The sequence below is a fragment of the Anabrus simplex genome, chromosome 1 (genome assembly GCF_040414725.1).
Source record: "Anabrus simplex isolate iqAnaSimp1 chromosome 1, ASM4041472v1, whole genome shotgun sequence".
Taxonomy (NCBI): Eukaryota; Metazoa; Arthropoda; class Insecta; order Orthoptera; family Tettigoniidae; genus Anabrus; species Anabrus simplex.
Window position 1 is genome coordinate 1,162,313,222 of NC_090265.1, and position 25,021 is coordinate 1,162,338,242.

A 25,021-nucleotide genomic window follows, 5' to 3' on the forward strand; every position below is an offset into this window, starting at 1 on the left:
AGAATAGGAAGAAAACGAGCCATAAAATGAGGAGCGAAATGATGACGAAAAGAAAGGAGGAAGAGGATTAGGGTTTCAACTAGATGATTCATTCATGCTTTCCTAATAGTTCTTCAAAGGGCATGCCTCTAATGGGCATTGGCAGGAGATTCCATTGTCGGGCTGCGGTAACGGTGAATGATTTAGTGTAGGTTGTAGTTCTGTGTAGAAGAAGGAATGAACTCAAGGTGTTTGTTGTGGCTTGTGAAGAGGAGTTCGAGGCGTTCACGAAGATAGGCTGGTTGTGACAGTTACAGAATAGCATGCAAGAACTAAAGAGTTTAAAGCGGGCCGCACTCTTGAGAGCGAAGCCTCCCTTGTTCGAGGCACTCGTATGACGGTGTGGCATAGTCAGCGTAAGGAAGACGGAGAGAGAGAGAGAGAGAGAGAGAGAGAGAGATGGAGATGGTAGGTTCGAACCGCAGCTTCGGCAGTCCGAAGATGGTTTTCCGTGGTTTCACATTTTCACAGCACGGAATTGCTGGGACTGCCAGCAGCACGGCCCCGTCAGCTTCCTTTCCAGCTCACTTTCGTATCCCATCGTCTTCCCGCCTAAGCTTGTGAGACATTACACCGACAGCAAAAATTAAAAATAAAGAGCTACTTTTTGGTACTTGAAATTAAGAAGGAAGTAACAGCCCATTTTGGCCTTGACCTACCTAGACGGCAGCTGCCCAGCCAGATGTCACAGTGGCACGTGGTCAGCGTAACGACACTCTCCTACTGCTTGGCTTTTACTGCCTATCGTGTCCAGCTCCATGGCTAAATAGTTAGCGTGCTGGTCATTGCCACAGGGGTCCCGGGTTCGATTCCCGACAGGGTCGGGAATTTTAACCATCATTGGTTAATTTCGCTGGCAAGGGGGCTAGGTGTATGTGTTGTCTTCATCATCATTTCATCCTCATCACGACGCGCAGGTTGCCTACGGGATTCAATTCAAAAGACCTGCACCTGGCGAGCCGAACTTGTCCTCGGACACTCCCGGCACTAAAAGCCATACGCCATTTCATTTTTACTGCCTCTCGTATGAGCCAGCTCATCAGTTGGTATCATGAGTCTGAGAGAACCCCGTTCCAGTCCCCAGTCTAGAATTAAAACATCTGGACTGACCAGTAATCCAACCCGAAGTATCCAGGTAAAAGACAGGCTCTACCCCGATATCATGGAGCTGGCTAACATCTCAAATAGCCAGGATTTAAATGTGTATTCATTTTTATGTTATTGATTTTACGTTCCAGTAACAACTCTTACGGTTTTCGGACGCACCGAGATAGCGGAATTTTGTCCCTCAGGAGTTATTTTTACAAACCAGTTGATTTACAGACACTAGGCTGACGTAATCTAGCACCTTCAAATACAAACGGACTGACCTGGGATGGAACTTGCCAACTTGGGCTCAGAAGGCCAGAGTTTTATCATCTGAGCTACCTAGCACGGCCCAGAATTTGAAATAATAATTTCAGTGTCACTGTGACTGATCTCACAGACCAATTAGTGTGATTTCATGAGCACATCATTTTAAGGTCAAGGAAAAGGTGATGTAGTGTAGTACCAGAGAATGTCTCGGAGAACTCCCAGGCATTATTCTCTCTGCCTGCTTCCCTCTTGAGAAGACGACGGTCTAAAGAATTTGAACCCTTAACCCGCTCTCCGGAAGTGCATGATAACCAGATCCGCTAGGACGGTCAACACACAAGAGACACCGTTAGCACTTTGACGTCTATCGACCAATGCCAGGAATTGGGCTTTTCTAAATAAGGTGATTTAAAGACAAAAAGTCTGAAAATATGACCTCCCTTGGCATTCGAACCTGAATCCCCACTTTTTCACTCCGACCGCGATGGGATGAGGTTTGCGAGCCTTGCGGAGTCTCATTTTCACTCTCTTACATTTCTATTGCCAATATCTTCATGCTTTTTCTTTTCTTAAGGTTAATATTAGGAGAAGATTAGTGCCTAGTTACAAGTACCCTTATGACAATAGTTACCACCAATACCTCTGGAGACGTCTGCTTTGGATTACTACGAAAATATTTGACGATATCCAGAGTGCTCTCTGTTGACCAACTCCATAAACTATGTATCCTATAAATGTTTCTTTCTCTTTCAGGTTCATAACATTCTTGTGTCAGTTTACTTGGCCTGTTATTTATTGCGCGTGATCACCCGTCCAAATTAATGTGAAACTATATCACTTGTTGATCTACTTAGAGGTTTAAGTTTTTTATTAAATTGCTGTATTTATTTATTTGTTTAATTTATTTATTTTTATTTTATTATATAACTTCCCATGGCATTAATTCTCCATTCATTTCCCTTCACAGCCAAGAACGAAGACCTGGTTGTCTCTTCTTCAGCTATACCAGACTCGACGTCAAGTGAGTTTACACCTTGTATATGTTTACCACCTTCTCTAAGGTGTAGAAATGTGAATGTTCATCTAATTCGAAATAAACTTAATACATTATTTTAAAGATATAATGATTGTCGAATTTCAAATCAGATGTCAAAAGTGGATAAGGATGGTTGGGATAGTTATCTGCTTGTTTGCCTCATCTATGAATGTAGCTAATACACTGTGAATTTCTCCTTAACCTATAAAACTCCCATGAATCAATTTATTTCCAGTCCAGTCAGGTACTGTCCATCGGATCCAAAAGAGACTGTGACTTATCTATATATTTATTTATTTCGTATGGCGTATAGAGGGTACAGAGGAACTGTATATATAATATACACTTAAAACTGTATACACTTAAAGTAGATAGAACAACAATCGGACAAAGGATCAATGGATGGTAACATAACTTATAATTTAATGTCCAGAGAATTTAGCCAGTTCACTGCCTCTTCACTTGCCGCATGAAGTTCGTGGTATCCTCCCTGGAAGCTCCGAAGTAGGCACATCATTACAACATGGTGGACTGTCTGAGCCACGTCTCCACATTCGCAATGAGGGCTGGAAATTTTTCCCACTTGTGGAACCAGAAGTTGCATCTTCCAAGACCGGTCCGCACTCTGTTCAACAAAGCCCAGATTCTTCTTGGCAAGTTGAACCCAGCAAGTTTCATACAAGGGTCAGATATCAACCCTAGCTGGTCAGGGTTTGAAGCAGCCCACTCTTCCCTCCAGGCATTATTCATGTTGTACTGTGACTCAACCAGCCTCCTTCCTAGTTGCCAAGATTGATGTCGAGATTGTAATCTTCCATGCTTCTGAGGGTTGCAGTCCTGATGAATCGGCAAATCGGCAAGAGTGTATTTGCAGTACATTTTAACCATTATATATATATATATAACTATCATGATACCCGTGCTTCGCTACGGTTTTAAACTGAAAGTTATTATTCAAAGATTTAGATTTTGGAGAGTCCACTGTCAGCTGAGCCTGTAAAATATGCCCTCAATTCGTACGCCAAACGGTTTTGGGGTAATTATTATTTATTTTCTGATCTAACGCTCATTTGAACCGCATACGGAATAATTTGAATGTTTTAAACCCTATCTTATTTAACTTCTAGGATGTAAAAGCGACCAGCCTGTGTTATTTTGAATTTCTACGTCTAACAGTAATGGAGGGTTGAATAGTTTTTAAGGGGTGAATGTTTTAGAATATTTATTAACATCTAGGATATAGAAGACCACCCTTCATAAAAAATGTTCGTGCCTGAAACTGTTTCGGAAGAATGGATATTGTGTTTCTGAGAGTCAACCACCACCTAAAACCCTTAGGGAGAAATATTTTGAAGGATACGATATTTTGCGCCTAGGATATAAAATAAGACTCTTCTCTTAAAATAACAACTTTGGTCGTCAAACAGTTTTGGAGGGATGAATAAATTCGTTTACGGAACTAACCTCATGTAACACTTTAGCGGTAGAATTTTTTAAAAAAAGAAATCCCATTTCACACCTAGGATTTAAAATATATACCGCTATTTGGAATTTTGTCTTCATACGTTAAACCGTTTCGGAGGAAGGAATGAATATATTTCTTTACGGATCTCAACCCCCATTTGACTCTCTGAGCAGTTAAATTTGTTACAAACCTTCTGTTATTTAACACCTAGGATATCATTTAAAATGTTAACTTCAACGGTTTCACATAAATGCATAGTTTTTGCCATCAATCCTCACCTCTCAGTCAAAAACCCCTTAGTGGTCCATTGTTTTAAGTCCACTTTTATTTGTATCCTCATAAGAATAATTCAACTCCTTTTACAACACCCTTAAGTTGATTTCCCTCCACCTCCCTCCCCTGCCAAAAAATACGTGTGTCTTTGTGTTTTAAGGGGATTTCAAATACCAGTTTTCCCGTCCGTAACATTCTTCGTTTTCGAGATGTACTGTAAGTACCTTCAAACAAACATTTCAACTCATTTTTCAATTCATTTATCGCCCGCCCCTTAATTGGAATTTCCTAAAACAAAAGAATACGTGTTTATTTTCAAAGGATATTCAAAATACCAATTTTCACGTCTGTAATATCTTCAGTTTTGAAGATAGCAGTATCCTAATAAAAAACATTCAACCCCGTTTTTCGGATATTCTTACAACCCCCACTCCCGAAGTATTTTTGTGAAACAAAAAATACGTTCTACTTTATTTTTAATGAGATTAAAAATGCAAACTTTTCACGGCTGTAATATGTTAAGTTTTGAGATATACTGTAGATATACTCATTTTTAAAATTTACCCCCTTTAACACTTCCCCTTAAGTAGATTTTCAGAAAAAAGAATTCTGCGTGTTCCTTTACTTTTACAGCAGATTCCAAATACCAGTCTTCATGTCTAGGAAATGTGAAATTAAAATTTACGTTTTTGTTATATCTTTATTCATCATTTTGAAACGCAATAGGAATATGAAATTCGATTCATAGTACATTTAAAAACATATCCATACCCAGCACATAGCCGTAGGATGTACACTTCAAGCATTACTAAAAGAAGGTACACAAGAACGTTACATATTTTGGCATACCTTTGTGGATACCAATATAGCAAACAGTGGCTCCCTGACTGTCGGATGAAACTATATATTTACAACGATTTGTTTTGTAACAACGTTGTTGTACAGGAGTGAAACCTGTGTGCAATCAGGATACCTTATTCAAAATTTAGAAGTAACAGACTGGAAAGCAGTGGGAATGAGTCATTGTACAAACAGGTGGTAAGAATGACAAGAGGGTATTCGCTATGGTGACATAAGAGGTATGTTGGGAATAAACTCTAGGAATGAAGCTGTATGTATCGAGCAGCTTTGGCAGTTGGGACACGTGAGACGAATGGAGGAGTATATACTACCCAGGAGAATAATGGATTGAGTCTTGGAGGGTGAGAAAAGTAGGACTTCATAGAGACTACGGCTGGACTAACATCTAATGATTTAATTATAAGACATATAGGACTAAACGATGGGTACGTTCTGCTATGATTTGCTTCAAGATATTGAGCTGAAAATATAAAATTTGAGAAAATGTTTAAAGAAATTACGTAATAATTTAAAATGAGATACTGTCTTTTATTTTCTCTCTGAATCACAAAGTACTGGATCAAATAAGCTGAAATTCGATATGGATATAAATCAGATATTCAGCTCAAATGCCGGTCAATTCTAATTTTTCAATAGTAAAGTAACCTTTTCTAAATAGCGGTCATTAATACGTAGATATGTACCGAAATTACGCATGCTTTATCCGCTAAAAAGTATGGGTAAATGGTTTATCCAATCACCGAACAAAGCCCCATTTGTGGACTTAAAATTCAGGTTTATACAAAAAATATAATATGCATTTTCCTTGTAATTGTAAGAATTACCTAGTAAATTCGGCTTTTATGTGTTAAAGCACGCTTTTCACAACCACAGCACCGCCAGCGCTGTCTAGTTAGGTATTTGGCCGGTTTTTGTCAGATACTGGTAATTCATGCAGGGTACTAGAGGTGCGAAGTTTGCTGATCAAAAATTACACGTCAGCAAAGAGTATAAACAAAAGTCACTGAATTTAAATAGTGGGAATATTACAGCGAAACTTCCCCACATGACAACCCCTTAAAGCCAACCACCCGTATTCCCGATCACTTTTATCCGGCATGGAATGATATTCTCGTACAAGTCCAATGCACTCCACCGCTTCCTCCGATCAATTACCATGAATTTTATTCATAAATCAACAAAATATATTCTATCCGACGACCGGAAACTACCATAAAAAATATTTACGGTATGGTACTGCACATATCTGTACATACCTATATGCAATATTCCTGGAATATCTGATTCTCATTGCTACTAGAGAGCAGTGAGTGCGTAAGAAGAAAATGAATGTTCTTTCACAGCACAAGTCAATTTCTTTAATAAAGGAGAGTAATAAAGGAAGATCTCAGTGAGATGTAGCAAACGAGTTTAATAGCTGCAAATCGTAAACGTTACTTCAAAGAATAGGAAGGAAATGCATTATTCATGGGGTTGAATCGAACCCGTGCTAAGACATTACCCGTAATTGAGCAATGTTGTAGGGAAATGCCTTCAAATTTGTTTCTGATCTTACAAAAATCAACAATGTTAGGCCTTTCAACGTTCAGTCTGCAAGACTCTGTGAATAATCTAAACGCTACCACAATCCTCTACTTGTAACTAGTTCTGCGGCCTCGTTCTTTAAATCATTGGAAACTGAATCAGACCGTCGTCGTCTTGGTCTCCCTCTACTTCTCGTACCCTCCATGACCAAATCTATTATTCTCCTAGATAACCTATCCTCCATTCTCTTCACATGACCCCAACACCGAAGCCGGTTTAAGCGTACATCGTCATCAACTGAGTTCATTCCTAACTTACCATTTGACTAATTCCGAGTACCCTCCTGCAATTGTTCCCACCTATTCTTCTGGAGATCATTCTCGCTAGTTTCATCTTTGTTACTTCTAACTTATGAATAACATATGCTGAGTCCACCCATATTTCATTTCAGTAAAGCAAAGTTGGTCTGAAAACAGACCGGTGTAAAGATAGTTTCGTCTGGGAGCTGACTGCATTTCTACAGAATACTGTTGATCGTAACTACGAATGCACTGTATTAGCTTTTCTGCACCTTCATTCATACTCACTTTCTATACTATTATCCTGGGAGAATACACATTCTGAATACTTGAAATTATCTACCTGTTCCAGCTTCTTATTCCCAACTTGACATTCAATACTCCTAAGTTTCTTACCTATTTATATCATTTCGTATCATTCTCGTTGCACCTAGTTTTAAGAATCAAGATATTAGACTGCAGGCTTTCGGCACCATCTGCGATTAAGACCAAGTCGGAGTCTATTCATCATCCTTTCCAATTCTTCGAGCGTAATTTCACTAAAAACATTTTCTTCCTCTCAGTTGCTCTGTTGTTCGTGATGTCAACGTTGAGAAGATTTCCAAAATATTAGTTCAGTAAAGATCAGATAGTGGTCTGTAATCATCGAAAATTCTCCGGAATACCCGCACACTCCTAACAGATTTCATGAATTGAAATTCGGTATGATATAGATCACATGATATATGATGTGTAGAGGTATGCTTGAAGAATCTATTCGTAACTGCTAATCCCATACTAGCACAGAAATGCGGTAAACGCTTCCCATTCTTATTATCTTCTATATCTTTCCCACATTTACCTATCACCTTTTCGTTTCCTTCAGTTATATTTCCAAATCTCGCATTGAAATCGCCCATTACTACTACCCAATCCTTGCTTTTGACACTGTCTACGATATCACCCAGTGCTTCACTTTAAGTGTAGTTAATTTCTCAGCAAGTAACGGATGGTTAGATCAATTTCGTCTGTGACACAATATCGCCTTGCGAGCAGTTTGCAGAATATCCGGTAACCCGGGGATTATGTATCATCTAGTCGGCTTCTAGAGGTTCCACTATTTTAATCAAATTCTAAGTTTGAACCATTTCATTTTTGTCGGTCTGTGAAGCAGTCGTCTCTCTGATAGTGGGCTCGATCCTGACTGGCGTCGGTGGCAACCTATTACGTCTAAATGTCACTATCGTTAATATTCAACACGTTAAAGAATTTTTGTGGGATAGAATTCCGACACCCTATAATCTCTTAAAATTCGCAGCAATTGTAAGGGTTCTTTTACCTTGGTTTAGGACTGGAAAGGAAGCAACCGTGGCATTTGCCTGGTGTGAAAATGTGGAAACTACGAAAAATCATTTTCAAGGTTACCGGTAGCGGAGTTCAAAACCGCCATCTCCTGACAAGGTGACAGCCGTGAGACCTAAATCACGCAGCATATACTTGCTCCGTCAACTGAAAGGATGTTGGACAATTAACACTATATATTTTCTGTGGCATTAAGAACCTCTTTCAGGTTAAAAGTGCATTACTTAAATTTTCTCTAAAACATTGATTTCCACACCTTTCTAGCTTGTACCTCCGTTGTAAGCTCTTCAATGATCATGCCCACCCCTCCCCCTCCTACGCACACACACACACACACACACACACACATACAGTCATTAAAATAATTCTCAAAATCATATTCCCAGAAGTACAGCGTCTAATGTTCACAAAAACTGGGATGTGTGGCGAAAATAAGAAGTAAGCATAAATTGAAATAAAAATAAGCATAGGTTAACCAACTGTCATTATCATGCTGCTCCTTCAACCCCCTAGGTATGTCTGATGAGAACTTTAAAAGGAAATGTAACTGAATTAGCTAATATTATCTATTTACACTCATTTCAATTTGCCTTCGTTTCTTAAAATCAACTTTTTTTTTTCAATTTTGCCATCGCTGCAAGAAAACAACTGTCACTCACAAATTTTAATGTTGCATGAGGTATATTAATTTATCTGTTTATCAGATCACATGTCCCATTTTCCTTCTGAGTAAGTTGTCTGCCCCCCCCCCTGTAAAAATCTCACCCCCACCCCTGTTTGGAAATCACTGCTTTCAAGACATGAGCAGTCGACGGGAGATTATTATTATTATTATTATTATTATTATTATTATTATTATTATTATTATAACTCCCTCTGTGCATTAGTGGTAAAGTGCCGGCCTCCGGATCCCAAGATAGCGGGTTCAAACCCGGCAGAGCTAGTCCGAATTTTGAAGGGTGGAAGCAAGTCCATTCGACACTCCATGTCATACGATGTCGGCATGTAAAAGATCTCTGGGATTTTGTTTAGTCTGCCATCTACTAGTAGGTTTAGAATAAAACGGAACGTTGATATTTACGAGCAAGCAGCCAGATGGCGTAAAATTAAAATTCTTACACACGATACCTGAAGCCATTCGATTATTATTATTATTATTATTATTGTTATTATTATTATTATTATTATTATTATTATTATTATTATTATTATTATTATTATTATTATTATTATTATTATTATTATTGTATTTATGCGAATAATACCCGCATATTTTTAAAAAATGAGGCACGAAATTGGGGTGCGGGTTTTATTTGAGCCTATGTTGGCTTTTTTCAAATCAGCCTTCCTAAAGTTAGGGCGCGGGGTTTATTCAGTGGCGGGGATTATTCGCGTAAATACGGTATTATTATTATTATTATTATTATTATTATTATTATTATTATTATTATTATTATTATTATTATTATTATTATTATTATTATTATTATTACTTGTTATGTACTTGTTTCAGTGTCCAAATGTACATTCGGTAAGCTTGAGCTGAAAATAGGGGAGAAGCTGAATGGCGAAGCTAATTGTACCTGCATCATTCCACCCCATGTGACCTGCACAAAGTGACCCAGGTAAGTTGCCCTTATCAAGACGTTGCTGACAGTTAATTCAAGAGGACAGTATGAGTAACTTACTATGTAACTAGATATTAAACTTCAAGTGTTAATAATATGGAAAAACAAGCAAAGTCATCTCTGTATAGAGAGTGTCTGATACGGTATATATAGGATATAATATGGTACCATAGACGGTTGATCTCTTCGGGGCCTCCTTGATAAATATTTCATTCCCAAATTTTAATAAAACAGCTAATACAGTAAAATAATAAAATAATACTAGTAATCTATATAAATAAAGTTGTAGGGGGTCCACTGTCCGTAATTTCGTTTGTTTTGACTTTTTTTTCAGGTATGTATCCCGTTTAGGTCAACTCAAGACCGAATCGGTGGCTTTTATTCTTCGCGTCTGTTTGTTTGTCTGTTACACCATCACGGCGAAACGGCTGGATGGATCTCGACCAAACATTATATTTAGTGTATACTGTATAGTGTATATATAGTGTATGGAGGGTTTTTGGAAAACCAGAATAGTTTTCCTCAATTTTCCCTTGTACTATTGATATCCTGAAAACTCCGTGTACTGTATGTGAAACGCTTCTTCGTTATAAACAACTTTTGTTATGTTCGTAATTTACCTTCCCTTTCAAATAGCGGAGAAAATTACTATTTTCTGCGGATATCATGCTTGGCATTGAGTGACCGACAGACCGACAACGAACCTACAGGTTACAATGGCAACGTCTCTGACTGCTTCCCAGCAGGGAAGTGGCGTATTGCTATTTTCGTCATCATTCCTGAAAATTTGTGGTTGTTCCTTAGGTAGAAAGCAAGAGAGGCGTCAATCGGCCATTCTGCCGGATATTGACAGAATATCGTTGGAGGTTATAACCGTACTCGAATAGCTTGAGTAATAACACCATTAGTCATCTTCTTATCTGTTTACCTAAGAAATCCTGCGCCTAAAAATCTGCCCTGTTAACCGCTTTCTTATATCAGTAACTTATACCATCATAGTTTATTGGAGACATTTGATTTTCCAATACATCCACTTGGTATTTACATATTTGTGCTATCCGGCTGTCCTCAGTTATGCGAGTATGTATGCGAGTGCTCATCCCGAAACCGGGACACTCTTTTCTTTGAGGAAATATTCCAAGCTATGCAAATGTATAACTTTTGGCCCCGGAAAATATCGGAATATGGATGCAGTTTTAACGACGATGCAGACCTCCGTTTCGGAATAATTGGTGTATAAACGGTAAGTCGTATCACAAAGCAGAAAGCACAATCGCCTTTCAATTTGGAGAGATCTACAACTTTGGACCTATGACATTTTGTCGTATCTCTACCCCTTATACGTTAAATAGAACTGCATTTCTCGAGTTCAAGTTACTTTTGCACTTTTTACACGTATATGTTATCGTATGGCACACTTATAGGAAAGGTGCAATCATGACGTTGGGCACGCATATTGACATGACCAGTGGCCAAATGTTCGCCAAATGTTATGATTCCAGTGTCACATGAGTCTCAAGAAAATAAAGTAGTATGGGAAAACTGTACCATATTTCACCCCATTCAATGACTAACTGAATCTAACCCATAAATATAGGAGATACGAGAAAATGTCATAGGACCAACCATGTAGATCACTGAACGAGGCGTCTGATGGTTAAGTCGGTTTGTAGATGCAATTTAATATAATCTTACTCACTGCCTTTACAGTAATTTACGGAGAAATCCGTATACAATGTAGAATACCGTTGCTAGTTAAAAAATACAAACAGCTATCAAATCATTAAGTTTACATTAAAATTCCAGTTGCTTTAGAGGAAAACCGTGTTACAAAATATGAACATGGTTAAGCAATATAATACGGCACTAAAAAAAGATTTTCCTTTTTTTTCCGCAAACTGCCATATTCAGTAGAAGTAATGAGCTGTTCTTGTGCCGCTGAAGTTCGATGACTGCCTTTAAGCAGCTTTAATTGAAAAATGTCCGTTCAGCATAAGCATATCTTATCATGGAACTCCTGTAAAATGTCAATGCTGTCATGATATTTGGAAATATTCATTGCACATTGTTTTAAAAAATTAGGTCTCCCTGCGGGTGGGGTCGGTATACCGGCTACTGAAAAGGGATCCACGGGCTCTGAACTATGGAGCGTGGGTTGGTGAACACGGGGCCCTTAGCTGATTCCTGGCATTGCTTCCACTTTTTTGTGCCAGGCTCCTCACTTTCACTTATCCCACTTAACCTACCTTGGTCAACTCTTGTTATTTTCCAACCCCGACGCTATTAGAGTACTCGATGAATAGGGAGTCTTTCTCTTCTACACCCTTCGTGGTTCTTATCTTTGTTTATCCGATACCTTCATTTTTCGAAGTGTCCCTTCCATTTTCCCCCTGATTAGTGTTACATAGAGGACTAGCAAGAGACCCGTGCTTCGGTACGGTTTTAAACTGAAAGTTATTATTCAAAGTTTTACATTTTGGGAAGTCCACTGTCAGCTGAGCCTGTAAAATACCCTCTCAGTTCGCACGTCAACGGTTTTGGGGTGGAGGGATAATTACTTACTTTCTGATCTAATACTCATTTGAACCACACAGGGAATAATTTGAATGTTTTAACATTATTTTGTTTAACTTCTAGAAAGTAAAAGCGACCAACCTGTGAAATTTTTATTTTGTACGTCGAACAGTAATGGAGGAATGAGTGCTGTTTTATTTTAGGGATGAATGTTTAAAAATCTTTATTAACATCTATATTATAGAAGATAACCCTACATGTAAAATTTTAAGTCCGTGCCTTAAATGGTTTCGAAAGAATGGGTGTTATCTTTTTGAGAGTCAACAACTATCTAAACACCTTAGGGAAGAAATATTTTGAAATATTCGATACTAGCAAGATACCCGTGCTTCGCTACGGTATTATACTGAAATTTATAATTGAATGCTTAACGTTTTATATATAATCCACCGAAATTCGCGATCTGACGCGTTTTCTGACAGAATCCGCCAAAATTCGTGATATGACTTGTTTTCTGAGAGATCACGGCAAAGTTCCTCCAACGCTTCAATCTTTCCTTCCAGCAATCGATTTCGTACTTCCCAGTCTAGGTCCGGATATTCCACCCTAAATCTTTGCCATCGTTTCTTATAAGCATTTTTAATATGGATCAATCCCTTGAGGAGATCCGGCGTGGTGTCGTCTTGGGTGCCTTGGCGGTGCTGAACCATTGGCCGGACTGCATGCGTAGCCATTACCCGGCCAGGACCCGTTTCCAGCGCGGTCCGCACATTTTGACGCCGGTCCAGAACGTTATTATTATTATTATTATTATTATTATTATTATTATTATTATTAGGGTGGGTGATATTAGTTGAATTTAGGTTAATATTATTGTTATCATTGATGTTCTGGTCCCCGCAGCAAAATTCAAGACCGCTACTTGGTGGTAAATTATATCTGCTGCCATTGTCATTGCTGACAATGTGACCAGCACCATTGTCGCGCGTAGGCAAGTGTGCGGGATTTCTGGCGATATGAATGCTTCCGTGCATTATTGACCTTATTATAGAAGTGAACAATTGCACGGTCAATTTCATTCCTATCGTTTATTTCAAATCTGTTTAAACTTTTATGTATATTCCAGGAGAATCTACTGCAATCTAACTGTAAGTTCCCCAAAGGAAAAGATGGCTCTTGAAAACGAACCCAGGAAAGATTGAAAATGTTCGGTTTATGATCAGAATTAAGTACATTATGAACAGTAAAATCAATTGGTACCAACTCATTTTTCACCCCACCGCCGTTAAGTTGATTTAGCTCCCCCCCCCCCTCCATGCGTGTTTCTTTATTTTTAAAGGAGATTCCAAATACCAATGCTCGTGCCTGTTACATTCAGTTTTGAGATATAAGTATCCCCGTAAAAATAATTCACTTCTTTTCACTTCCCTTCGCTCATATGTGTCCTCATAAAAGGAATTCAATTCCTTTTCACCCCCGCCCGCCAATATGTTTTCCCAAAAATATGCGTTTTCTTTGATTTTAAAGGAGATCCCAATACCAATATTCACGTCTGTAACAACTTGTGTTTTTATTAGATGCGCGTATCCTCATACAATTAATGAAATTAATTTTTCAATTCTTTTACCCCTCCTTCATTGGATTTTACGAAATCAAAAGAATACGTTTCTTTACTTTTAAAGCAGATTCCAAATATCAATGTTCACGTCTGCAACATCTTTCGTTTCTGAGATAATAATATTTTCATACAAATAATACAACTAATTTTTCTATCCACCCCCTCCCTTTAAAGGGATTACCGAAAACCAAAAATACGTATTTCTTTGTTTTTAAAGGATATTCCAAATACCAATTTTCACGCCTGTAACATCTTCAGTTTTTGAGATATAAGTATCCTCATAAAAATAATTCAACACTTTCTTCACTTCTTTTCACTCCCTCTTAAGTGGATTTTTCGAAAAGTGATACGCGTTTCTCTACTTTTAAAGAAGATTCCAAATACAAATGTTCACCTTCATTTTTTTTAGATATACATATCTTCATCAAACGTACTCAACTACTTTTAAGATTCCAAATATCGGTACCAATTTTCACGTCTGTAATATCTTCATGTCTGGAGATACCAGTATCCTATTAAAAATAATTCAATAATTCAATAATAATTCAATTCAATTCAATAATAATTTTCAGTCATTTCACCCCTCAATTGTTTTTTCGAAAACAAAAAAGGACGTGTTACTTTATTTTGAAAAAAATATCAACTTTCACGGCTGTAATATATTAAGTTTTGAGATATACTGTAAATGTGCTCATTTTAAAAATTTACCCCCTTTAACACTTCCAATTAAGTGGATTTTCAGAAAACAAATTATACGTGATCCTTTACTTTTCAGGAGATTTCGAATACCAATTTTCACGTCTGTAACATTTTTATGACCGTAACGTCTTCAGTTTTTTAAATTTAAGTATCATCATAAAATGTATTCAACCGGTTTTTCGCCTTTTTTCACCCCCTTAAGGGTATTTTCCGAAAACTAAAAAAAACACCTCTTTCCTTTAAGGGAGATTCCATATACCACTTTTCACGTCTTTAAACTGTTAAGTTTTTGAGATATATACACACCCATTTTAAATTTCACCCCTGTTCACTCCCTTAGTGACGTAATATCAAAAATCGTCTCTTATTGAGCCTCTACATTGTAATATAAATGTATCCTGAAAATTTCATTCCTTTCTGTGCAGTAGTTTTGACTCGGCGATGACGAATCAGTCAATCAGTCAGTCAGTCAGTCAGTCAGTCAGTCAGTCAGTCAGGCAGGCAGTCATGACATATCATTTTATATATATAGACGGTTGCCTAGTTAAAGCAACAATCACCACTGAAGAATGAGGCTGTATGACACCGAAGGAAATTCGAACAGCAAAGCTGGCCACTAGGGGTACGCATATGCGTCAACTGTGTCAACAGGTGTCGAGCTGCATGCCTCTCATCCTTCATATCTACACTTCATGGACTGTGTGAAAGACAAGTGTTATTCGCACGACAATCATTATTTTAAATATACACAGCGCTCGCCATTGTCATTCAGACAACTCAAAATTTTTTTCGTAAACATATTCGCAGTTTGCACATCCACATGATGTACTACATCGAGTCTAAATTTGATCTGCTGTGTTGGAGCGCCCAGCAGTGCGGGGTCCATAGGCGGCAACCTGCTCTGCTTATTGGGTAACCCGGCACTCCGTACAAGTTATAAAAAGCCTAGGATAATTGGATGGAAAGACTTCCACTATCCCTCGACTCTAATTGGGGGGGGCCGAGTAGGCTACAACTCAGGAAAACCGGGCGAGTTGGACGTGCGCCTTTCTTTAACTGTAAAGTTGTTTAAAAATGGCGGTAACCTTACCTCACTAAATAAATATTACATTTTCATATTTAGTTTATAATTCTTCTCTCACTTCTGTTCGACCGTTCGTCTAGCATCACTTTCTGCCATTGAGTTGTATGGAAGAACATGTTCACTCATGTTATAAGTACGAGGGCTGTACAGGACCTAGACAATACGCTGACTAGCTGTTGAGTGCGTGACGTCACAGCGCGGAAGATTTGAAAAGTGTGCGGCGCGATGTGGTGTGACGTCACTTGGCGGGTGATTTGAAAAGTGCCCGTGGCTTGGATTGACTCCAGAATTAACCTCATAGGGTTCTCAGCCTTACAGACCCAAGTTCGAAGCACAGGCTATGTGCGTAAGACCGCAGGCTGCCCTACTAGGCATCAAAAAGCTGCTACATATTACTCTTATTGGGAACTAACAATGAAGGGCAACCTCAAGGTCTGATAACTAAAGCATGGCTATACATCTCTTTTGGGCACTACAGGGCTTCTTTCGGGAATTATAGGACGTGTTCTGAGAGATATAGGACCACTTGGACCAATTTTGATGCTATAACGCTACTTTTGGACATTGCGGTGCTTATTTTTGGCATTATGGGTCCTCTTTTAGGTAGTATAGGGCTTTCTTGGAGCGTCATGCAACATATTTTAGATGCAATGAGGCAGCTTTTGGGTACTATACGATCTCTCTTGCGGGCTATGAGGTATTTTTAGATGTTATATAGCCTCCTTTGTGTGCCATAGGGCTTCTATTAGGCACTATAGGAAATCTTTTAGCCGCTCTGGGCTTCTTTTGGGTGCTACGGAGCTTCTCTTGTTCAACTAACGTTACATAAAGTATAGCCTGAAAATACCGAAAGACGCATTTCAAGAGAAACCTTAGGTCACATCGTTCACTTGGGAAAGCTCATTCTCTCACGAACAATCCCCAGACTTTCCTATTTATAAGTTTTTCCACCGAACAAATAGTTCACACCGATATTATACTCGTCGAGTGGACCCTTAATCTGAGACACAATTATTTTCAATCTACTTGAACAGTTCATGAAATTACTGCGCTATCATTTAATAAGTCCATCAGTTAATCATAACACTCCAACTTCGGCCAGAATAACTTAGATATAAAACTGTGATTTAATAACTTAGATGAAAACTTACTGAAGTAAATTAATAAACGCATGAACGAACTCTGTACAAACTGAACAAGTAAGCAAGTACGAAAATATTTACATTAATATAAAGAGGTTTAATTGAATAACTATTAAATTTTCAGGATAACTCCAATGAAAGCAAATAATTACATGAAAACTGTTCCATTAAGCTCATAATTATGGAAGAAAAATTTGTTTCCTGTAAACAAATCGTAACATCTTGAACACAGTCGGCAGCCCTTAAGATGGTTTTCCGTGGTTTCCCATTTTCACACCAGGCGAATGCTGGGACTGTACCTTAATTAAGGCCACGGCCGCTTCCTTCCCATTCCTAAGTCGTTCCTGTTCCATTGTCGCCTTAAGACCTACCTGTGTCGGTGAGACGTAAAGCAAATAGCAAAAAACAGGAGTGGGGAAGAAAGCGTTCGTGGCCTTAATTAAGGTACAGTTATCTAGTATAAGAATGTATGCGTACAGTTTCTCGATATGTTATGAAATGTAGTAACGAAAAATATAGGAACATGATTTATTAGTAAACTACTGTAGCCTCATGGCAGACGATATGTTACAATTGACTGAACATGGCACGCTGCTGACAAATGGTTCTTATTATTCAACACACTAAAATATTTGAAGAGGAAGGTTGGCTTCTTAAAGTTGTAAGGTTATGGTTGTAAGATGTAAAGAAAGGATATCAACAAGGGACGTTGCTCGACATATGCGAGTGAACCTAAGTATTGTGATTTGGACCTGACATCGTTTCATGTCAACAAATATTGTTGGTGGAAGTTCATAGAAGTCTTCCGCGCTATCAGACTGCAGACGATAACTACTGTACCAGACTGTTAGTATGCTGCAGTTGAATGCTGCAGGACTCAATGCGGCGTTCGTGGTGACGAGAAGGCGCTATTTGACCGCAGTTTGCTTGTTGTAATTTGCATTCCAAATGACCGTGAAGAGGTCAAAATCTCAAACCGTACCTCGACATAATACAGCATTTTACAGATGGGAAAAAAGTCATGCTGAACGGGGTTCCCAGAAATGGAGTTGGGTGTTGTTCATCGACGAATATCTCATATGTCCGAACCCAGACAGGCAATGGCACACGTCTCAAATAATGTGCAACAAGTTGCTGGCTTACTCCTCTTCAGGGATGACACTACACTGAGTTACTGCATACTCTTTGGGTTCAGAGCATACAACAAAACAACCATCTAGCTAACACAATTCGATTTGTGGTAATATATTTAAACAAAACCACCAGCTTTGGAAAATTTTCCACGGCGATCAAGCACATAATTCGTACGACGAAACAATATTCAGTCGTAATCAACCTCTTTTGTGACCTTAATGTCTTCGCCTTTTCTAGCCTTTTCCCCAGTTGTCTGCCGCCGGCACTAATGTGAATTAGGCCTCTCTTACAGCACGATACTCTTCCTGGTGCCAACGCCATTTGGAGGTATGTATTTACTATGGCGTGTTACTGTGGTGGTTAGTAATGTGACTGATATGTTGTGTCTAAATTAAGATTGTGTATACATACGATCATAAACACCCAGCTTTGAGTTGGAGGAATTAACTAATCGTGGTTAAAATCTCTAACCAGGCCCGAAATCGAACATAGGGCACTTTGAATAAAAGGTCACTGCGCTAACCATTCACCAAGGATCCCGACTCCTCTTTCCAGAACTATTGTTACAACAAATAAAAACTATAGCAAAGTGATTTTGCTTGTGGCTGAGTGTTTACAATAATGTTCCCACCACTAAGGAGAAGAAATTATAAATATGACACAGAACACATTTTTCTTTTCAGGCTGTATCACATGAAGCCAGCGTACATTCATCGAATTCAGACAGAAGATATATTTATGTCAAATTATGTTGTGAAGACAGTTCGAATTTAAATACTGTAATAGATTAAAATTGTATTTTAGTTATTAACAAATAAATTTTCTAAGTTCCCCACAGAGTCTATCATTCACCCACCTGCTATTTTCCCTGCGTATATCCTCATGAGCGGTCTCTGCCAATCAGACTACATAAGAATAATCAAACAACGATAAAGCAGAGTCCAACATTTCAGAAGTCATTAAATTGTTTGGGAAAGAAATGCCACAATACATTGTATATTCGCGACATGTAGCATATCAGCAGCGTTTACGAGAGCAGACGAGATGATCTTGCTCCAGATATCAACCAGATTAACGGTTACAGTAAGTCATGACGTATGCGATCATTATAAAAATATCATCATTATTATAAAATTGAATTATTAGTGCCAGTCGGTTGTTATGGTGATGCTTTACCTTCCAACAATACTAGCATGAGAAAAAAAAATGATGACAGTCAATAGATATGGGCAGTAAAAGATTTGTCACGAGGGGGAAAAGTGATATGAGTCAAGCTGCCAGGTTGCAAAACTGATGAGGGTCAGCCAGGTGCTCCTAGAATTCCCAGCTGTTTTGTTGTTTTTGTGTTAGTGTTTTGTTTTGAGGTTATCTTCTTTGTGTGAGTTGCCGTTTCTCGGTGTGTTTTACTTATTATTACGAGTTAATAGAACTTAGGATTAGTTTTAAGTGTTTTAAAACGGGAATCTGGTGTCGAAGAAAGTTGTTACAACCCTAAGAAGAAACCTAAATTAGGAAACATGACTGATGTAATGAAGAAAGTTGCTGGCACAAATCCATGAGCTAGGACCAAACTGTCACTGTTCTAGGTTGTAGTCTTAGATGTAGTTGATGCAAGTTGTAGTAGTTTATTATCAACAAGTTTAAGAGGATTAGAGATTACAACCAACAAAAGTTATATCTCGGAAGCCTCATTACAATATCATTGATAAAACAGAGACGCCTCGTAAAGAGGGGCCCTTAAACTATTCCTACAGCTACAAAGTAAGATGGGTGAAACAGGGCCTGTTATTGAAATGTCTATTTGTTACAAGGTACTTTTGTCGCTTCATGGGATTACGCCAAAGCGCGTCCGTGTCCAAACCCTGCAATTAATGTTGGTAACTGAAGGGCACATTACGAGAGATGAATGAGGCTCTCATGATAATAAGCCTAACAAAGTAACAGACGAGGCCAAACGCAAAATCCATGAGCATATTTCCTATCTGAGAGGTCGTAATTTACCCTATAGTCTTAGCGATTCTAAGAAAGTATATCTGCCAAACACACTTGGCATAAAAAAGTTACATTCCACGTACTCTGAAAAATATCCTAACCACCCTACAGCTTATGACACGTATAGAGATTTTTAATACAAAGTATAGCATTGGTTTTGGGTACCCTCGTACTGACTCATCTAGTACATGTGACGAATTTAGAGTAAAGGAACGAGACTTCCAAGTGAAAATCGACAATGCAAAAGAAGAAGACATTAAAACTGTACAAGATGAAATGAAAGAAATAAAATTACCCATAAATTTCAGTTAAGGAAAGCTGAAGCATTTTATGAGTGGAAAAAGTCAGCAAGAAATGCTTCCCAAAAATCTGAAAGTATAGAGGCAATATGTATGGTCTTCCAGAAACTTACATGCCCCTAACATATCAACGAATGATGATTACTATAGAAGGCAACCGTCTTACTGCCCTTTAAACATCCATATTATGAGTACTCAGCAAAGTGTTTTCTATACTTACGATGACAGCAGAGGAGAAAAAGGAGCAGATGAAGTAACATCCATGCTCAACCACTTTATTACGAATATTTTGAAACCTGAAGTGAGAGATTTGGCAATTTTCTGTGACTAATATGCAGGCTAAAATAAAAGCTTCACTGTGTTTAGGTATGCCTACTATGCAGTGCATATTTTGAAACGATTAGGTTCAGTAAGAATGATCCTTGGACACTTCTACACAGAGTGTGACCGAAATATGGGCTAAATAAACCAAAAGTCATATGCTGAAGTGCCTTGATGTTTGGGATAGTGTTATTGCGAGTGCTGAAGCTAAATCAAGCCCTTTTTAAGTTGTAAAATGCAATGAAAACATTTTTAAAGGGTTTACAATTTTTTTTAAGAAGCTTAAGTTTGGAAATAAGTACTCTTTGGAATCCAGGCTTGTTACGGAAGTGCGTTTAAACAAGGATGAGCCTCAGTTCATCTCAGTTAAAGAGTCGTACAACGGGGCATTTACAAAAATTAACTTCATTGAAGCAAAGCAGGATCCAAGCAAAAAACACCTAAAGGAAGAAAATAATCCAAACTTCCCCGCAAACCCATTGAAATGTCACCAGCCCTTGATATTCAACTTGAAGATCTTTACAGAAGCAGCTTACGTCTATCCAATGCCAAGTTCAAGGATTTGCAGCAGCTTAAGGTGTTTATTTCTACCGAAGCTCAATGATTCTATGACAGCATTATGACAACCGGTAACAATGTTCGTGTTGACAATGATGACGAAATTGATGAAGATTGTTGGTAAGTTTATTTCAACCTAATCAAACTTCGTCTAAATTATTGTCACCTATTCTAACTTCCAGAACAAATTTGTAACCTAGTGTTGCACATAATATTCTTGTGTAGTAGTCATCCAATGTTGCTGTTTCTAGTTTTACACCAAAACTATTCATTTTGCTAGGCTGCACAGTTAAAAGTAGGCTAATGCTTTGCTAAAGCAATGCAAAAATAGAAGCATGCCAAACTTAGGGCGAGGCCAACCGTAAAACTCAACTTGATGAAATATTTTGCTACGAAAACTGAAGTATTGATTGATTGATTGATTGATTGATTGATTGATTGATTGATTGATTGATTGATTGATTGATTGATTGATTGATTGATTGATTGATTGATTGATTGATTGATTGATTGATTGATTGATTGATTGATTGATTGATTGATTGATTGATTGATTGATTGATTGAAACATTTCAGAGAAAACTACTGACTCAATCTAAGTCTTAAATTAATTTTAAAAGTGAAATTAAGAAGAGAATAATGTTGGAAAAACTCAAGTGAAATGACAATTTGGTTTGATCGTTTGTGTAAAACGTGTCTACTGACTCTCATCGTCTATCTCTCTGAAAGTATGTATGAAGTGTTTTTAAAAGTACATAACATTTTAATATGTCAAGGAAATAAACATATTGTTTTAGAATAGTGTTGTCAAGTACTTTTATTGTTCATGTACACTCTTACATTACACATTGTTTTGAACTTTAAAATCATTTTATTGAAAAGTCATCCTTTCTGACTCTCATCGCTTTCCCTTGGATCTTCATACGGGAAGAAAGATAAAATTTAAACAAACATACATGCAGACAACCACAGGCATATATGTTGACAATCAGGGTGCAGTGATAGTTTATGGCAGGATGAAGTGGTGGTTAAAAATACAGTATATACGGGAGTGGATAAGGGTGGATAAGGGTGGATAAGAAGTAATCTCAACCGTTGGAAGACATTTGTCTGTAACCGGGTGACTGAAATTTTGACTCATACCATGTCCAGTCAGTGGAGACACTGTCCAGGAATCAACAACCCAGCTGACCACCTTTCTAAAGGACTTCAAGCACACCAACTAGAGTCCTTGGAATCATGGTAGCACGGACCTTCGTGTTTGAATGGACCTTCCTACTTATGGCCCAGAGATGTCACCCCCACTAATATGAGTCTAACCGAGGAAAGGAAGACCACTCAAGTTCTTCCAACCACCACTCCAGAACCATTGTTTGTTGCCTCACGATTTAGTACATACTGGAAACTTTTACGAGTTACTGCGTGGATTCTACGATTCGTGAAATGCTTGAAGGAGAAAACCAAGTATTGCCACAACTTCACAGCCTCAGAAATGGAAGAAGCAAGAACGTACTGGATAAAGCTAGTTCAACAGGAATGCTTTGCTTCTGAACTGCAAGCCCTGAAGAATAATCTTCCACTAGCACGAGCGTCGAAGATCTTTCCCTACAATCCATTTCTACAACGTGGTATCCTCCGACTAGGCGGACAGCTACAACACGCAGACATCTCGAGCAACGAAAAGCACCCAATACTTCTGGATAGCTCACACGCTTTCTGAAAACTTCTGATGAAACAAACTCACATAAGACTTCACCATCTAGGTGTCCCCGCTATCCTAAATGAACTACGCATAGAATTCTGGATCTTGTGAGCACGCCAAACAATCAAGGTCTTACACACTTGCCTTCCGTGTAAAATTGTTCACCGGAGGAGCCGGCGGAATTAGAAGCACCACTTCCCCTGGATTGTCTACGTCCTTGGAGACCATTCGAAGTAACGGGACTAGACTTCGCATGACCACTGTATGTTACTTCTGGCAACCTCATGAAGAAAGCCTACATTGCATTATTCACCTGTGCAACAACGCGTGTATTACATTTGGAACTGTGCAGTGACATGTCAACAGACGAATCCCTACAGGACTTGCAGAGGTTTATAAGCCGACGTGCTATACCACACACGATCCATAGCGACAACGCTCAGACATTACATTCAGCGAACACAGAGTTAACAGACTTGTGGAAAGAACTGACAGCGGCACGGACACACCACTATGGCCCAGCAAGGTAACATGGAAGTTCATTGCCCCACGTGCCGCTTAGTGGGGAGGATGCTGGGAAAGATTGATCGGCCTCACCAAGCGATGTCTGCGGACGTTCCACTGTTGATGACGAAGGGCTACGGACTGTTTTAACCAGCATAGAAGCCGTATTAAATACAAGACCCTTGACGCAACATGATGACGATGGTGGTGCATTGACTCCAGCCCACTTGCTCGTTTGTGATCGACTCAACCACGATACCACTGGACCTGAACCACTAGACGAGATCTTGCTAGAACCTTCAGACTACTCCAGCGAATGACTCACGACTTCTAGAAGCGTTGGAGTAAAGAGTATTTGCTACTATTACGGAATTTTCACGAAGATCGCCAGCCCCGAGCCCACGGCTCAAGAACCAGGGTCGGTGACGTAGTTTTACTAGAAGAGGATACATGCCCAAGACACATGTGGAATAAAGCACGGGTCGAAGAATTACGCGAAGGGCGTGACGGGAGAACTAGAACGGTTATTCTTCGCACCTCGGACGGAAACCATGTGACACGGCCTGTCCAGCTGGTCATCCCACTCGAGATAGACCAGGGTGGGGAGGATGTTGGAGATTCATAGAAAAGGACTCGTACACACTCTAACGGTGAATAAGTGTATTATAATCTGTAATCTCTTTGAATTGGTTTATAGTAATAATAAAAAATTCCAGCCGTAACGAAGTGAAGTGATTCAGTGTTTGTATTTACAAGTGATATCCCCAACACTAATTGTCCTCAAATGTCATAAATGTTAGTAACAAATTAACTTTTTAGAAAATGTAGGTGCGTACGCATGAAAATCGATGTTTGTACCAGGTAATTACTCCGAAGTGTGTTGCTTGCTCGTCACCATAAGACCTATCTACGTCGGTGCAGCGTAAAGCAAAATTAAAGAAAACTGTATAGTGTTTTGTTTGCGTCACCTGACAGGTGTATGCTCCCCATTGTGTTGGGTTGCCGCACCTGACAGACTCGTACGCCACAGTATGTTGGGTTGCCGCACCTGACAGGTACGAACGCCACAGTATGCTGGATTGCCGCACCTACAGGCACGAACGCCACAGTATGTTGGGTTACCGCACCTGTCAGGCACGAACGCCACAGTATTCTGGGTTGCCGCACCTACAGGCACGAACGCCACAGTATGTTGGATTGCCGCACCTGACAGACACGAACGCCACAGTATGTTGGGTTACCGCACCTGACAGGCACGAACGCCACAGTATGTTGGGTTGCCGCACCTGACAGGCACGAACGCCACAGTATGTTGGGTTGCCGCACCTGTCAGGAGCATTCCTATGGAAACGAAAGTGAAAGGAAAATCACTGTACGGTATGTACGAATATTGTCGTACATTACTTTCTTTAAATTGGCTTCATGTCGCACTGACACAGATAAGTCATACGGCGGCGATGGGATAGGAAAAGACTAGCAGTGGGAAGGATCGGCCGTGGATTTATTTAATTAATTAATTTGCCTGGTGTGAATAAAGAAAAACACGGAAAACCACCCTCAGCGCTACTGACAGTGGAGTTCCAACCCATTATCTCCCGAATGCAGGCTCACAACTGTGAGCCCATTGCCGCA

At 39.0% G+C, this 25,021-nt stretch overlaps 1 protein-coding gene across 1 annotated transcript in view; it reads left to right on the plus strand.

Annotated features, from left to right (window-relative positions):
- The window catches only part of LOC136877096 (uncharacterized), a 65,518-nt gene extending 46,676 nt beyond the window's left edge, over nt 1-18,842 (plus strand). The window contains exons 7-9 of the mRNA XM_068228584.1: nt 2,363-2,416; nt 9,708-9,819; nt 18,697-18,842. Coding sequence (XP_068084685.1) covers nt 2,363-2,416; nt 9,708-9,814 — 161 coding nt within the window. The 3' untranslated portion in view covers nt 9,815-9,819; nt 18,697-18,842. The remainder of the gene's footprint in view (nt 1-2,362; nt 2,417-9,707; nt 9,820-18,696) is intronic.
- Nucleotides 18,843-25,021: the final 6,179 nt, after the last annotated feature.